Source organism: Musa acuminata, chromosome BXJ3-6 (assembly GCF_036884655.1).
Source record: "Musa acuminata AAA Group cultivar baxijiao chromosome BXJ3-6, Cavendish_Baxijiao_AAA, whole genome shotgun sequence".
Lineage (NCBI taxonomy): Eukaryota > Viridiplantae > Streptophyta > Magnoliopsida > Zingiberales > Musaceae > Musa > Musa acuminata.
Genome location: NC_088354.1, coordinates 38748703 through 38765347, shown reverse-complemented (window position 1 = coordinate 38765347; position 16645 = coordinate 38748703). Strand labels below are relative to the sequence as shown.

The window sequence follows — 16645 nt, the reverse complement described above, 5'->3', positions numbered from 1 at the left end:
ACCGATTTCAAAATCTAATTTGGGGGAAAAGGAAGGGTTTTTAGTGTTGGACCAACTCGATCAATCGCTTAGAAGCGCGGCCGACTCCTATCGCGGCTTCCTCACGGTATCTCCGCTGCTCACAGCGTCCTCTCCGCGGCCGACGACCTCGCTCCCGCTCCAGCAACGACGTACCGTCGTCGGGCGTCGCCGTCCGCCGCCGCCCTCGCCCAATCGCGAGTCGCGAATCTCGTCACGGCAGTTGCGGAACAGACGAAAATCTCAGTCACAAACAAAATTTCAGATTGGAGACTGAACAAGGGTTAATTTTGTGCCGATCCTATCTCCCGACCTGTCCTTATCTGTTTGTGCCCTACTATTAATTCTCATATCGTGCTGAGGAATCGAACAACCATGTCGTCTCTGAGGAACGCCATCCCTCGAAGGACTCACAAAGAGCGAGCTCAGCCGTATGTGAACTTTCTTCTTCTGTTCCTCCTGTTTTGTTTTATTATCCTTTTGCCTTTGCTCACGATTGTGATAATATGCGCTTGTGCATATGGCAGCCGAGAAAGAAAGAAGTTTGGGCTTCTCGAGAAGCACAAGGATTATGTCCTGCGAGCGCGGGCATTCCACCAGAAGGAAGATACTCTAAGGGTGAGAAACATTTGCTTTCTCCGTGTGTTATTTGTGGATTTGGGGTCTCATATGTTTCATCTATCAGAGACTAAGAGATAAGGCAGCTTCTAAAAATCCAGATGAGTTCTACTTCAAGATGGTTAACACACGAATGGTTGACGGGATTCATAGACCCAAGTAATCCTCGAAATCTAATTCTTGATTAGCTTGATTTCATTTGTATATATAATACTAACAAATGTCCTTCAGGAGCGAAGCTAACAAGTACACACCGGAGCAGCTCATGCTGATGAAGACACAAGATATTGGATATGTTCTTCAGAAAGTTCAAAGTGAAAAGAAGGTTAAATCATTAAATCACTCCCTATTTTGTATTTATACGGGTTGATGAAACTATGGTGCATTCAATTTCTTATTACAATTGTTTGTTCGATGTAGAAAATTGAAAGATTAAATTCTGCCCTTCATACACTGGATCATCAGCCTGAGAACAAGCATGTGTATTATGCTGAGGATAGGTATGCCCCTATGCCCTAGGCCCATGTCATTTCTCAATGTTGAACATAATAGGAGTTCACATGAATTACAACTGATGAATTATAGTTGTCCATGTAGAGCACTGAGGGTTATGTGATTTAGTATATATCTGGTCTTTCATTATACTTGGTTGCTGAAATGAGTTAAGAGAAAAAGCTTTCTTTTTAATGATCTTAGTCATATAATAATCCATCTGTCTGACATCATTGTGATTTCTTGATTTCGTCCAATATAATTAAATTTTTAGTTTGCCAGTATGTTGATTTTTCTTGTATGTTCACTGTTATATAACTAAATTATTAGTTTGCTGGTATCTTGATTTTTTCCTTGCTTGTTGTGGCCATTGTGGAGGATCATTGGCAAGAAAAAAGGACATTTAAAAAAAAAAAGGGTATGCTTGTTGATCAAAAGAGTTGGGTACAAAGATGGCGGGTAAAGAGGGAGATCACACCCTGTGAGTTGCTGCTAGAAGAGCGAAAACCCGTTGTAGCTAGGAGGTGGGCTTCCCTTTTGCCCTCTCTAGGGATATGAACAACTTTAATGATATTAATTAAACTGGACAGTCTATGGATGTCCAGGAACAAAGAGTGGAGGTACCAGAGTATCATGTTAACATTGTTGACAAAATTTGCAGAGGCTAGTGAGTCTGTGCATTGCAAAATTTGGAAGTCCTAGGTCTTAGGCCTTTTGTAAGCCATTGAGAATGGCATAGCAATCAGCTTGAAGGGGTGAAACGGCATTGCAGGTAGATGCTCCTTCAGCTAGATGGGTTCCAAGATTGTCCTCAATTATAAAGCCAAAACCTGCATAATCCAAAGCAGGATTGAATGAGCCATCACAAGTGATAGATTAGTTATAGTTGATGTGTAGGTTAGTAGTGAGGGAACAGGAACTTGATATATTGAGGTGTGGGATTGGAAGAGGAGATCCCTCACGTTTTGATCCATAACGGATGAGATAATCAATGGATGAGACCACCTTTTTCCCAAGGGTGGAAGCTTTGGCCGGGTGGTTGCGATAGCAGGAATCATTTTGGTTTAAACATAGCTGCCATAAGGATATGACAATAATATCTTGGAGGAGGATGTTTCAAAAAGCCAAGAATCAATGTGCCAATTATCAAAGTTAGGGAAATCAACTTTGAGTTGTTGTTTGATAATATTCCAAAGTTCTAAGGTTAAGTCACATTCAAAGAAGATATGATACACAGAGTCAGAAAAAAGAACATTTGGTCAACCCATGTAGAGGTTCTTTGGTACGATAGTCCAGCATCCTGCTTGTGTAGACCAATGACATCTAGACAAAAATTTGACACATATTTCGCCTTTGAATTTGATGTTTAATTATAGGAAACGTGTACTGGAGTTGTATTCTAATGTACTGGGGCTCCGTGACCCGCCTCAAAAGGCCCATCAAATGGAGGAGTCCTGGGGGTTTTTATGACCTTGACTCTCCAAGTCTTTTACCTATTTGGCACTAGCAGAGCCCTTGTTTGGGGAACCAGAGGTTTCTCTAGCTTGGATGAGCCATCATTCAATGAGATGCTTCACCTAGCTGAGCTTGGGGGCTCACAAGGTGTTATCCTATCTTGGATGAGTCCCACATGGTTTTGTCCTATTGGGGTGCCCCTCATATGCCGTGTCAAGGAAAGGGAGCTTGAGGCTTTTGTAGGGTCTTGGTTCTCCAATTCTCTAAATGATATGAGATTAGATGTGGCTTCATTTATTTGTTTTTGCTAGTGCAAACAAGATAAGATTAAGGAAAACTATGCCAATATACTATGGTCCTTTGGGTAGGTTGTAAAATCTAAAATTATAAAATTTCAGCGACAATATAATACAGTACTGGATTAAAATTGGTGATGAACATGCCTATTTGACACCTAGGAGCCACTTTGACTGGGGGAAAGGTAGTTAAATAGGTTATTCATTAGCTTGTCACAAGGCAGAACAAGTAGGTCTAAACTTAGGCTCATAATTGTTTGGCCTCTTGGTAATAAGAGGAGTTATGCAATGAAGTTTAGCTAATCTGCTTGGCAGTTTAAGGATGAGATAAAGCCACAAAGAGTACAGAATTAATATGATTAATTGCCATCATTATAATTTGTAATGGATCATCACAAGCTTTGGTTTTTTTAAAGTAAAAGCATGTATTGGTTTTTCTATATAATTCGTATGGTTTCCTTATCTTATTTTACCAATAACAAATAGTTTCTCTTTATAGTTGTATGATCTTTTGTTTCTATCTTATATTTATTCAAAGATTTTGCGTCACCCCTTGTCATGTAACAGGGAAGAAGCCAAAGAAATACAGTCTAGACAATTTGAAAAGAGGGATTCACTTGCTTCTGTAAAGGTTCCAGGTCGTATAAAAAAGTAAGTGAAATTGGATATTGGATTTTCTGATGAGTTTTCCTTTTGTGCTCTTTAATATTCAATGATGTTTTCTGGATATTAAGTTTGTTCTATACTTGTCTTTAGCCATTGAAGCCATCTATCCTGATGTTGGGTGATATTTAATGTTTAAAATCCTTTTGAATTCTCAAACCGGTGGGTGTTGCTTGTTGGAAGTTTTTTGCTGGGGGGGCATTTGGTTTCCGATTGCTATGCATTCCTGCAAGTATAGTTGTAGGCAATCACAAATGCTTAAAAGTCGGATTGTGTTGCTGCTGTTTGGTAGTCTGTATTTGTGGTTGGAAGTTGCACCTGCAAGTGCAATTTAATTCCATTGTTCCGTGCAAATGGAGTAATATGGTAGCTCTCGTAACTGGACCACCATATTATTCTCATGTCATCAGCGATATTAATCTCATGTTACTTCTGATATTTTATTATATTTTATGAATTAATATTATTTATATCTAGGGTCATCTTTTACATTTTGTTTTATTATCTTTACAGTAGCTGATCCCAAACAATTAGAAAATTACAACTTTGTTCTTGTATATTTTGTCATTTTATATTTGTTTATAGTTCAATTTTTTAATGTTATACATATAACTTAAGTTTTGATGACATCTAAAACTTACATATTATGACCTTTACACCTGTTGCCAGCAAACTTACGTGAAACCTATGCATCTTGTGTTAAGTGCAGGAAGTAAATCTTTAGTTGTATGCATGCTGCACTTTGTCTACTTATGGGTAACTAAACGTCTGCAATCTGACTACTTGTTATAAAAGCTACTGGAAGCCTAGTTAGTTCCAGGAAAACCGAAGAACACCAATAACAAAATTACATTATGTTAAAAAACTTATTTAAATAACATTTGATTTTTGTAATGATACTGTATAGTACTTTGTGTTGTACATTCTGCTCTCTGATAATGAACACTAAGGGCATTAACCCAACCTTTTCTTTTTGTGTTGTACATTCTGCTCTCTTTTCTTTTTATCCTTTTCTTTTTGTTCTTTCTGGGTGATCTTATTTGTTCTTTTATCTTTGAACTCTTTTTTTTTGCATCTGGTTCTTGTCATTTGATGCCGTCGTGCTTTAATATGATGCTTTACCTTTGCTTTTTCTGATGTTTATGGCTCTCTCATTCCCAGGAAAATAGCTGCATCTTACAGAGAACTGGAAGCAAGGCAAAAAAGGGTTCAAGACCTGGAAAAGCTCTACTCGGATATGGCCTTGCAAAAAGAATTGCAGGTTACTGTTTCTTGTGTTATCATTTAGGAAGAAGATGCAACAGGTCATTAAATTTAATTATTTGGAGTAACTAAGGTGTATTTTTGTCTTTCATGCTGCAGAAATCTGGGAGAAAGCGTAAACTCCGTGAAGATGAAATTGTTCAACCGACAACTAGACCCGTTTATAAATGGCGTGCAGAACGCAAGCGTTAAATTATATTCATTGTCGCCACTAATTTGTTGCTACTCATCTTTATGAAACCCCAGTGGTTGGTTGGTTCAAGGAAATAAATTGATCGATCCAAAGAACATGTGCAGGTTCAGCTGGAATTTTCCTTTTTTTTCTATTATGTAACCAGATATTTATGGAAACTAGTCAGTAACATGAGATTTAATGATCAGAACTTGTCTGTTTATGTGCATTACTGTTAATTAGATTTTATCTGAACATAACTGCTGTCACTTGAGGAAGCATTATTACATTGAAAGCCGATGATTAGGGTCCTACATTGAGGTGGTGTGTTCTAAACTTCTAATTTTGGTCCTGACCTCCTTGCATCCAGCTGCCATTCCCCAGGAAGAGATTGCAGCACTGAAAACCCATGGACTTGCAGTCCCTATTTGGTGAATAGGATTGACTCACTGAAATCAAATAAATATTTTTTCCTTCAAGCTTTTAGTTTTGAATAATAATGTTAATAATAATACTGGAAGAAATGTCATCTTATTCTTCCATCTTATCTGCAAGTTATTCTGTTAGGAAGCATCATCTAAAACTATTACTTCTTCATGCATTTACATGAAAATAGTTACTTCTCTTAGCTGCAGGAACTTTTCTGCTGTTTATGATGACAGTTTTGACTGGATGGATAGCTGACTAAGAGTTCCTAATCTGCATTCAAGTTACTTGTGCAGTGAAGCAGATGAGTTATCTGGTACAATGATTGATAGGGAAAGTGGGAGTGGCTTGGACCTGCAAGTGGATTCTCCACTCTAGACAACATCAAATTGCATCCATGTTATGTCTCCTATGTGGGTAATACATTGATGCTGATCTGTTGGATGAGGAAAAGCTCAAGTGAAAGACCCTCTCAGCTCTTCTCCTTCAAGATAGCAAAAGGTACATTGGAAAGAAAGAGAGCCATCCACTGAAGCCACACACCTTCCATGTCCATGGAGAAAAGGAGTATGTTGGTCACTAAGAATACATTAGTCATCTCAAAGGGGAGGTGGAAGCCTGACTTTGCTATGTTTCAAATAACCTACTCAAATGTTTTCATTTGTGCTATTCTGTGCTGATTTTTCACTCTTTTTCTCTGTGTGTCAATGCAACAAAAAGAAGTAAAAAAAAAAGCTTTTTCTGAACTAAACTACTCATGGATGTTTGTGTTGCTAAGCATGCCAAAATCATTCCTAATTATTATGAGATGTTTGTTGGTGGAATAAATGGGTCAATGGTGTATTCATTGTCCCCCATGCTCAGTGATGAATGAAAGCAGCAAAAGCTTCTGATTGTAGTAGATGTCCATCAACTGCTTGAAACACTCATGCTTCCTCCTTTACAGTCAACTTTATTTCCAGTCCAGTGCTTTCCTAGCTGTACTCTCTTCTTTTATATTCAAGAGACTCCATGTGAGGAGTAGGGTTGGACAGGGAGGCAGTCCCTACACACACAATTAGATGCTTAGGTCTTTGAACAGATGAAAAGAAAAAGCTGTGGAAGTCCACTGGGTGAAGCTTGTGTCTGCCCTAAGTGCTGAGATGCTGTGTGACAAACAGGACAGTTCCAATAAAAAGAAACTGTCAGTGCATTGGGCAAATGCAAGCTATGGCCTACCTTCCTTGTCCTGTGCTTGAATACTTCAACAGCTAAGGGTCACACCATAAGACAAGATTAGGACTCATGGTGGTAGTTGATCATCATCACAAGAAAATTATCACATCATATCTACCAAACAACAAACATGCACTTCATTGCAATTCAGCATGATTGCATTGCTCCTATCTCGAGTTATCTTAAGTTTTCATCGGAAAAAAGATAAGACTGTATACATTAATCCGTTCTCGGCGTGAAAGACATAAGCCTCTCCCGCCCTCTTCAAATTCAAAAGCTGATGTGTGGAGAGAATCTCCAATTTTTCTTAATTAAAGCAAACAAAAGCAAGATGCCAAAGCTGGCTTTGATCACTTCCCAATGCCCATAGTAAAGAAGAGAGTACACTTCAACACCACCACTGGTGAAAGTGAGAACAATGTATTTGGGACCACATGCAGCTTGAGTCCTTTTCTTTAAGCCCTCTTGACACAGTCACCAATTTCCTTTATCATTAGATACACCAAACACCAGCAACAATGTGCTACTTTGAGGCCATCTAATGAGTAAACATGAGCTGTGTGACTTTATTGAGAGAATGATGTGGGTCTCAGAGAAGATGAACATATGGATGTCATGACAAGGGACCAGTGTGTATTCCATTTACTCAGACTTGCAAACACTGGCAACACTCCAAAATAATGTTAGGAGGCATCAAATAAAGAGAATCTGCAATCAGTATTTAAGCTATACATCATATGGAAGGTTTTAGGTGGCCCAGTGAGAGAATTAAGAACTTGTAAGCCCACCTGAAACCTAGAATTGTTACTTTCACAGTATCAAAGGATTTATCAGCATCACAAGTTATAAGGGATACCAAAACACTGATACAGAAGGCTCAGAACACATGTAGTTTGCATGCATGAAACATACAGGAAAGAAAAATAATGTCGTCGAGGCGAAATGGTAAAGACAAGTTCATAAACATTATTATCATCTAGACCTGCAGTGATTTGCCTATTATTCAAATAACTTCTAGATCTTGTACAACCCATATGTCTCCTAAACAAAAGCTTATTTCCAGCAACTATTATGACAAGGCCTATCAGGCTTCTTCTCATGCATCTTCTAATACAGAAACCAATCAAACTCTATATATTTTATCAAACACAAGAAGAGGTTCTCTGAGTCATGTCAGAAAACAACACTTCTCTCATGTGGTGGATCTCACTTCAAGGGTTTTGCAGGTGCAAGGAGTTTCATCAAGTGCTACTGCTCTGACATCATCATACTGTTTGATTCTATCTGCCACCTCCAAGTACTTCTATTTTTCTGACTAATACATCATCCTTTTCCTTTACTGAAGTGATTAGGATCTCAGTTGAGGCCCTTATGCCCCAACTGCTTTTGACTTTGATGTCTGAGGCAGCTTGTTATCTATTTGGTACAAGCTATCTCCTTCCAAAGTCATGAAAAGAAGACCAGCTCTACAGTCACATGGAGAGAGGAATTGAGGTTAGGGACAAGTTTAGTTGGTGAACAACTAATTTTTTTCTACAGATAGATAGCAGGATTCTCTTTGGCTATGAAAAGCAGCCACTCACCTAACGCTGCTGCATCGATGAGGGTAGTTAAGACTGATAGAGTAAGCAATTCAATTTTCTATGTTGATGGTCATTGATAGGAAGACGTTCAGGGGAAGAATGGGAATGGTATACAAAGGCTGGTTACTGTTCCAATAGGAAGCTGAGGAACAAGTTTAACTAAGCTCTGAAGATGAATAAGACCTCATACATTTCTATGTTCAGAAGGAAACATGTAGATTAAAATCCCTAGTTGCTGATGCTTAGAGGATCAAGGGACCAGGTTTCTCATGAAACTGGAACATTTCAAATGGAGTACGGCACAGTTACTACCGAGAAAAAGCACATTTGTGGTGCATACATAATGGATTTATGAACATTGTATGCCAAAGATGGAAAGAGAATTACAAGAAACAGTAACTAAAAGTAACTGAAGTGCTTGGTTAGCGACACCATGCAAAGAAAAAAGTTTCTTTGGATGCCTATCATAAGCAAGAAAGAGCAAACAAAAGCTAAATTAATCAAGATTAATATCCTAAATGGTACTCAGACACCTTTGGCCCTGCCAGCTTCTTTGATACCATGCTTAGCAGTGAACAAAAAGACATCAAAGTAGTATGCAATAATATGTATCTTCAGAAGGGTTTCACAATTTAAGAACCTGGTGAAAGGAAATCCTAATTCCAGACGCACATGAAAAATAGTAAGAAGAAAAGGAAAACCTCCTCCATTTGCAGAATTCTAACGACAAAAATTTCATAAGGATTTCTTGCTCATCAGATTCTAGACCTTCTGTTCTTCTCATTTCAAGCAAAGCAGACAGAGTCAACATCCATGCTGTCATTATGCCATGTCTTCATATGCCAACTGATTATGTCACAGACTCTTACGGTGAAAAAAGAGATTTAAGCCCAGATGTTCAACAAAATTCCTCTTGCCGGCCATCCTGAGGGCATCTGATCAACTCCAGTATGTTCACGACCTCAGCCATGTCTGGCCTGTTAGACGGTACCTGGGAAGTACATATCAAACCCAATTTGATCACCGGAATAGTCTCCTCTAGAGGGAACTTCCCGCAAAGTCTCCCATCCATGCATTCCTCCACCCTCCCTTCCTCTAGTGCCTCCCTCACCATATCACACAGCAGCACCACATCATCCTCCATGTATTCCACTGGCCTCTTGCCAGTCAAAATCTCAAGGACCAGAACTCCAAATCCATACACATCACATTTCTCTGTGATCTTCACTGTTCGACATGCAAATTCTGGTGCCATGTACCCAAGGGCACTCTGTATCTTGCTACTAAGCACGTACCTATCCAGCATTGGTAGCAGCTTTGCCAGCCCATAGTCCCCCACCTTGGCCTCACCGGATCCATCAAGGAGAACATTACTTGATTTAATGTTGTAGTGGATTATCTTAAGATGATGGAGATGTGCTAAGCTTTTTGCAATACCAAGAATTATATCAAAACGCTCTTGCCATGAGAGGGTGTCGGAGGCAGAGCACTCATGGAGGTGATTGTATAGGCTACCACCAGGCACAAACTCATAGATAAGAAGTTGGAGAGAAGGAGTCCAGTAATAGCCTTCCAGGGCCACAAGATTGGGATGTTGCACTTTTCCCAGCCTTTTGACCTCCTTCTCAAAATCGTCTTGCGACTTCACCAAGCTTGAAACTGTAAGCTTCTTTATTGCCACAGATCGACCATCTCTGAGAACTGTCTTGTAGACTGCACCAAAACCGCCGCGACCCAATTCACAATCCTTGTTAAGGACAGCGTGGGCACCGGCACTGAACTCAGGGTCACCACCAGCGAACATGACAAGCTTGCCAGAGTTAGCATCAGTAGCTGGAGAATGGCTAAGGTATCCATCTGATAATGCCAATCCTGCAGCAGAATTGGAGGTAGAGGAACGGACACGGAGGTTTAGGACAGTAATTGTAATGACACCTAGAGCAATCACAGCAGCAGCTCCAATGGCAATGAGAGCAGAGATGCTTAAAATTATCTTCTTGTGGCCGAGGTTGCTGGGCGAGAGCACGGGGTTTGATGATGAATCACCTGACGAGGAGTTGGGATTAAGTACAATGGGTTTTGGGAGGACTCCAGGGCAAGAGAGGTTGACAACAGATCCGCAAAGACCAGGGTTGTCTGTTACTGAGGAAGGAGGTATTTTGTTGAAGAAGCTTCCCGCGGGGAGGTCTCCAGAGAGTTGGTTGTGGGAGATGTTGAAGGAAAGGAGGTGGGGGAGGTCAGCGAGCTGCTTAGGGATGGTTCCTGAGAGCTGGTTGCGGGAGAAATCAACAACTTGGAGATTGGTGAGATTAGCTAATGTTTCAGGAATTGGACCAGTAAGGTTGTTCTGTGAAAGATCCCTGTACCAAAAATCAAAAATCCAAACATGGGATATCATGTAAGTTAATTTCTAGATATAAGATAAATAACCATAGAAATCCTAGCAGACTGCAGCCAACACAGCTGCTATCCAGCTAATTCTAGACCAGAAACAAGCAAATAGGAGTTGGATTCGAGATATTTTGTAAGGTTCTAGCCTTCTAGGTACCTTAAACTTCTCATTTGGAAGACAATGCAATCCAAATAAAGTAATATTAGAGAGATGACAAAAGAAATTAGAGTTAGAAATCTTACAGGTATGCGAGCGAAGAGCAACTTCCTATCTGAATCGGAATTTCTGCGGTGAGAGAGTTCTTCTCCAGCCTCATCTCTCTGAGGGATGCTGCTAGGCCAACCTCTAATGGAATACTCCCACTCAGCCGGTTCCCACTAACATCCAGAACTTGCAAAGACTTCATCTCGCCTACACTTGCGGGAATGGGGCCTGATAGCGAGTCGAACGAAAGATTCAAGAATTCTAAGCTTCTAAGGTTTGAAACTTCATTTGGAAATTTGCCAGAGAAGGCATTGCCCGATAAATCCAGCACTTGGATAGTCGAATCAGTGACCGAGGGGATGACAATCGGTCCACTAAATTTGTTCCCTGATAGCAAAATTTGTGTGAAACCTGATTCAAAAACCCATGAGGGAAGGTTCCCTGTCAACGTGTTCCGACTAAGATCCACATCCAGCAAGCTCCTGCAAGCAGCCAGTGAATCTGGCAGGCCGCCGGAGAAACTGTTATCAGAAAGCTTCAACACTTTCAAGAGTTGTAGATTGCTTAATGAACTCGGAAAGCCACCGGAGAACTTATTCCCCGACAAATCCAGAGTCTCGAGACCGTTCATCTCTCCAATCCATGCCGGAAGTTCCCCAGAGAAGGAATTTGAGCTCAAGCTAAGATAGGTACATGTTGAAAGATTCCTCATGGAGTTTGGGAGGTCTCCGGACAGCTGGTTTTCTCCGACATCAAGAGACTTCAACAGCATACAGTTTCCGGTATCGTTCGGCAACTGGCCAGTGAGTCGGTTTCGTCTCAAGCTGATCATCCTCAGATTGAACATCCTGCTAATTCCAAGCGGTATCTCGCCAACAAGAGAATTATCAGAGAGGTCGAGCGATCTCAAGGCGTTCAAAGACCATATTTCACTTGGCAAAGAGCCAGATAGCTGGTTCGACGAGAGGTTCAGCGACACGAGGGTGGAGCAAGAGCCAACATCCGGAGGAATCTTCCCCGAGATGGAATTTTTTGCCAAGGAGATGTCTCGAATGGACCTACATTGCCCAAAGAACCCATCCGGGATGGTGCCGGAGAGGTGATTCGCGCTAAGATCCAGCGTTCGAAGGCTCTCGAGGCGGAGGAGGTCAGGGCTGAGGCTACCTGAGAAGTTGTTCATGGAGAGGGACAGCGTCTCGAGGAACTGAAGCCAGAGGAGGCCGCGGCCGAGCTTTCCGGAGAGGGCGAAGCCATCCAGAGCGAGCTCGGTGACGCGGTTCGACTTGGCGTCGCATCTGACGCCGGCCCAGTTGCAAGGGTCCACGTCGTCCTCGTTCCAAGACGCCAGCTTCGACCGGGGGTCCTCGACGCCGGCCTTGAAGACGATCAGACCAAGGACGTCGTCGTTCAAGGTGGTAGCCACGGATTCGGCGAGCAGGGGAAGGATTGAGAGGAGGTAAATGACTCCAAGGTGAAGGCTTTTCATCTTCGACGGAAATCCCTGTACTTCCGCTTCAATCTTCAACCAAAAAGATCAGATTGAGCACCTCGATCTCAAAGAAGACGTATTTTTTCCGGCTTGGAAGATTGAAAACGAGGAAAAGGAGAGATCTTAACCGGGAAATCGACGGAGGACACGAAGACGCACTTGCTCTGGGCACAGAAGCCGCGGAAGAAAGCAATAGATCGCTTGCAGAGCTACAACGCCACTAGGTTAAGGGATGGAGAGGAGGAGGTGAGGGAAATGAGGATGGGTCCTGGCTTTTGTCTCTGGAAACGAACAGCTTTTGCTGCTTTTTTGTGCCCTCAACAGCTAAAGCCGGAGGAAGGTGGTGGAAGGAAGGTAGCACTTGAACATGGGGGGGAGTGAGGTGGAAGAGGTGGCAGAAGATAATGAGGTCAATGAATGCCTCTCAAGGTAGAATTGACAAGTAAGTGGACTATTTAAAGCCTGTTTTAAATCCTAGTTTTCAATCAGCAATTTCTTTAGAACAGAAAATTTAGGCATAAATATACCTTTACCTTTTATCAAGAGCAGAATACCAAGATTTCATAAATCCATAAAAGCATCATAACATTTTCTAAAGAAAAGAAAATATTAATCAGATTATACTTGTTGATATACACGGAAGAATCTGTTGGCAGATATGAGTTATCCTGAAAACACCACATTGAATTTGGAAGAAAAGGAAAATGACTTATCTACCTTGCAAGCATGCAAGTCTCTGCTTTATTCTATCATCATAATGCATGCAATGATGGTCCATCATTTAATACACTCACCAAAATTCTACTGTCGACATTGATGTATGCGACTGCAGCAACGCTACTTTGTGGCCCTCTCACGCAGTGTGTGTGGCGGTTTTCTCCAGGGGAGTGTCACGTGCCGGTCATCTGTTTTGAGGTACACGCGTAACTGTCGGCGTATTTATGGCTCATTTAATGCACGCACACCGCAGTGATTGCTGTGAGGTACACATAGTTTGTCCTGACCAACAAGCCAAACGAGGTGTAGGTTGGCTCTCAGAAATAACAACGTATGGCTCCATGCGCGAAACGAAATTTAGGGATACTTTTGGCTCTTCCAACGCGGACACCATCATGAGAGTTGCGCCGAGACATCCGCCTCTAGGTTTTCTATGTTGCTCGAGAATCCAATGATGGTGGATGGTTCCTTTCTTTCATGGGCCAGATGGCCCAATCGTTCAACTGGTCATTCCTCGATCAAGGACTGAACATTTATTAGGGAATCAAAACATTTCTCAATTATTTACCTGTGTACTAGGGGAAGAAATTATAAGAAAATATGATCCCCCCCACCAAAAAAAAAAGGACAAGCCATTAAATAACAGTGTAAAAGAAAATTTCACCATGTACAAAAAAAAAAATCTTTAAAAAATGTATAAAGTCATATCTAATCAATCAAATGAAATCACAAAAACCATAACGGAGATGATCTCTTTGGAAATTTGTTGGCTAAGGAGTGCAGGCATCCAAAGAGGCAGTATGAATTCAACAAAATTGATGATTGATAAATGGTCTATAGAGGGATTAGCAAGGCCTAATTGTTCAATTCCCAGAGACATTGTTTGAGATTTGGATGTAAAACTATTAAACTTCAATGCTGTCTCCGCTCCTTGTCGTTCAGAGAGATCCTTGCCCTCAATTACAGAAAAGTACATTTTTTTCCGGTTATATCCAATCCTATCATACAGGGGTCAGTTTACTTGATCTGGGGAATGAAAATTATTCTTCACTGCATCCCAGTATTACTTTGTCATGCTTCAAGAAGCACTTTTTGTACACAGAGAAGTTGAAGAACATATCTTCCTAGCAGAACTTGGTAAGACATATCAGAGACCTCACCTGGAATGCTTCCAACAATGTCACTTCGGATCCCAAATTATCTTTAAGAGACTCTGAAAAGAGAGAGAAATCAAAATGTCATTTCATCCAAAAAAATGCTTATCAAATGTAAAATCAAACTTTATTTGCACACTTCAAGACAGATACATCAAAAGATAGGCTGAGTCGAGCAAAAAGAAACCTTTGTTTCTGATATCTGAAGGATCCAGAGAACTGCAATCAAGTTAGAGGACAGCAGCAATGGGCATTAGTCCCTTGATTTTATTAATACATAAGAAATATGTTAAGGCTGTCATAAATCTGAATAAAGTTGTGAGCAAAGGAGGAGATTCTTACACTTTGTCATTAATGTAAGTCTGAAGTTCAGAAACTTCCTTGGTTTTCCATGGAACCTCAGCTTCTTCAGGAGGATCATAGGCTTTGGAGCTGCAGGATGATGCTTTCCTCTTGTTCAGTTCTAGACGTTCACTTGGTGCCTCATTTTTATTCTCTCTTTCGCTTAGTGAATACAAAGATTTTTCACTAAGGATCTTGTTTTCTAGATTTATTGAAATTCCTTCTGATTCTCCACTGGTCTTGCTAGCATTCCTTTGCCTCACTGAATCAGACAATTGAGTGTCATGTTGACTGTCCCCAGCAGAAAATGAATATGGTAAACAACCTTCTGACATCTGGGTATGTGCGTGAGGCTTCTGGGGCCGAAAGGCAAAACCTGATAGCTCTCCTGATATATTGTTCTCAAAGTTGAAGTCATAAAAACTTTCATGGTCAACAGGTATGTTTGATTTAGATCTTCCCCGTGTGAAGTCTGTCCTGGGACTCAGTACTGGATCAGCAAGCAGATTAAATATTAGATTCAAGCAATAAGTTGTGATCAGATGACATTTTACTTTCCTGTCAAACTTTTGGAACCAGAAAACAGAATCAGAAGCCAATTTACCTGAAGGAAAGTCCTCCTTGAAGGGGAAAATGCAGTCAGGATATGGAATTCTCTGAACTGGAGATGATACATCTAAGAAATAACAAGATATAGAATTCAACTACTTTGACATGCACCTAAAAGTTTCCTGCTCCTAAATTCATTAAATAAAAAGCTTCATTCATTTCATTGACCACTACCTATGTTCATATCCAGCTCATCCATGTGGTTTTTCTTGCGTCCTTTCAGATTCACTAAGCTTATATCCAGATCATCTGAATGGATTTTCTTGCTTTCTTTCAATTGTGTTAAGTGTGATAGTATGTCATAACTTTTACCTTTCCCCACTGCAAGATTAGAAGTGATGTGTATGGATAGAACTCCTTTTTGCAAAAGAAAATGCCAAAATCAACTACCATCCTACAGTCAGTATGATATGTTAACAAACAATGAATGACCTGCAGTAGATGAGCAGGACTCCTCGCTGACAAAATTTCATCAATGTAAATAATAAACTGTGTTAGAACCTGAAATAGAAAAGGTAGAGAGAGTAGGTCGCAGATGATTGAAAATAGGTTGGCTTTACCTTGATGAACTTATGATGTCCCGCAAGTCTTCTTTTTGTGAGAAAGACCAAGAAGGTAGATCAAACAGACTGTCCATAAAGGATCCAATCTTTAACTTCTGTTAACCAGATTGTATCTATGTGTTCATATTACACAGCACAATAATGAAATTTTTTGCATTAGCATACCTTCTATCCTTGTGAGGAGATACAAGGCTGAAGTCTTTTCCTACTGCCGAAAGATTGACTGAAGAACCACTTTTTGCTGACATGCAATAGTCACAAAACGATACTATCCAAAACTCCAAAAAACAAGACAAAAGTAGCAGATATTGCTAATAAAGAATAGCAAGTAAATGGTTAGCTGAAATTTTCTTAGTTTTAGTCTCTGAAAAACAATATCTTATCTAGATATTACTCACCTAAGATAACTAATTGTTTAACCTGAGTTAGTACTGACCAACCTATCATATTATGAAGTAAACTAAAATGATGCAGATCATAATAATTTATTAAGCTTCATCAGGATGAGCCAGCACCTACTAATCCAATTTTATTGAGAGGATGATATAGAGATTACAAGAAAGGGAAAGGGAAAAAGATAATTAAGAGCCAGGGACCAGCAGGGAACAAAAGAGACTAAAATGAACAAGAGAAACAATATCCATAGCCTTCTTTTCTGGGACAAACTTCCTAAGAAAATAGCCACTGACGCATTAGCTGTAAAATGTCCACTGATCTAATATTTTGTCTTGGTAAAAGGCACAGACTGTCTTCCTACTTGGAGCATAGCAACTAGAATTTCTTCTAAAAATAACTAGAATCCTTATAGAAATTGCAAATTTTCTTAATACTGTAAGGCCTAATCTTGAAAAATAAATCAACATTCCAGATAGATGTTGTCCCTTTGGATAGTCTTTGTCCTAAAACCATACTACATGTTCCCTCCTTTCCCCTCTTCTATTTCTAGGACATGAGTCTTTCTTCTATTTACTTTC

General features: G+C 40.3%; 3 protein-coding genes across 11 annotated transcripts; 1 reads left to right on the top strand and 2 right to left on the bottom strand.

The window, feature by feature from the left end:
- Window positions 1-56: 56 nt before the first annotated feature.
- LOC135639946 (probable U3 small nucleolar RNA-associated protein 11) lies at window positions 57-6093 on the top strand. 5 transcript variants are annotated; one of them, XR_010497107.1, is made up of 9 exons: window positions 57-449; window positions 546-636; window positions 704-795; window positions 868-961; window positions 1057-1136; window positions 3447-3530; window positions 4704-4803; window positions 4905-5102; window positions 5700-6093. XR_010497107.1 is itself a non-coding variant. In XM_065153975.1 (8 exons), exons 1-8 carry the CDS (start codon window positions 394-396, stop codon window positions 4995-4997), a joined length of 690 nt encoding a protein of 229 aa, XP_065010047.1. In that variant the 5' UTR covers window positions 57-393; the 3' UTR covers window positions 4998-6093. The 5 variants fall into 5 exon arrangements, 1 of the variants encoding a protein (XP_065010047.1); XR_010497106.1 differs by having other exon boundaries at window positions 5688-6093; XR_010497104.1 differs by having other exon boundaries at window positions 5613-6093.
- Window positions 6094-8668: 2575 nt separating this feature from the next.
- On the bottom strand, window positions 8669-12700 carry LOC103989671 (probable LRR receptor-like serine/threonine-protein kinase IRK). 2 transcript variants are annotated; one of them, XM_009408596.3, is made up of 3 exons: window positions 12415-12700; window positions 10836-12316; window positions 8669-10561 (listed from the first exon to the last, which is right to left on the bottom strand). In XM_009408596.3, exons 2-3 carry the CDS (start codon window positions 12281-12283, stop codon window positions 9100-9102), a joined length of 2910 nt encoding a protein of 969 aa, XP_009406871.2. In that variant the 5' UTR covers window positions 12284-12316; window positions 12415-12700; the 3' UTR covers window positions 8669-9099. The 2 variants fall into 2 exon arrangements, with proteins under 2 accessions (XP_009406871.2, XP_009406870.2); XM_009408595.3 differs by having other exon boundaries at window positions 10836-12700.
- A 1104-nt stretch (window positions 12701-13804) lies between these two features.
- LOC135641142 (uncharacterized) lies at window positions 13805-15967 on the bottom strand. Of its 4 annotated transcripts, none has more exons than XM_065156233.1 (8): window positions 15837-15967; window positions 15669-15737; window positions 15541-15566; window positions 15283-15429; window positions 14825-15175; window positions 14500-14761; window positions 14345-14376; window positions 13805-14216 (listed from the first exon to the last, which is right to left on the bottom strand). In XM_065156233.1, exons 1-8 carry the CDS (start codon window positions 15917-15919, stop codon window positions 14128-14130), a joined length of 1059 nt encoding a protein of 352 aa, XP_065012305.1. In that variant the 5' UTR covers window positions 15920-15967; the 3' UTR covers window positions 13805-14127. The 4 variants fall into 4 exon arrangements, 3 of the variants coding, with proteins under 3 accessions (XP_065012305.1, XP_065012306.1, XP_065012304.1); XM_065156234.1 differs by having other exon boundaries at window positions 14500-14989; window positions 15104-15175; XM_065156232.1 differs by having other exon boundaries at window positions 14500-15175.
- Between the last annotated feature and the right edge of the window lie 678 nt (window positions 15968-16645).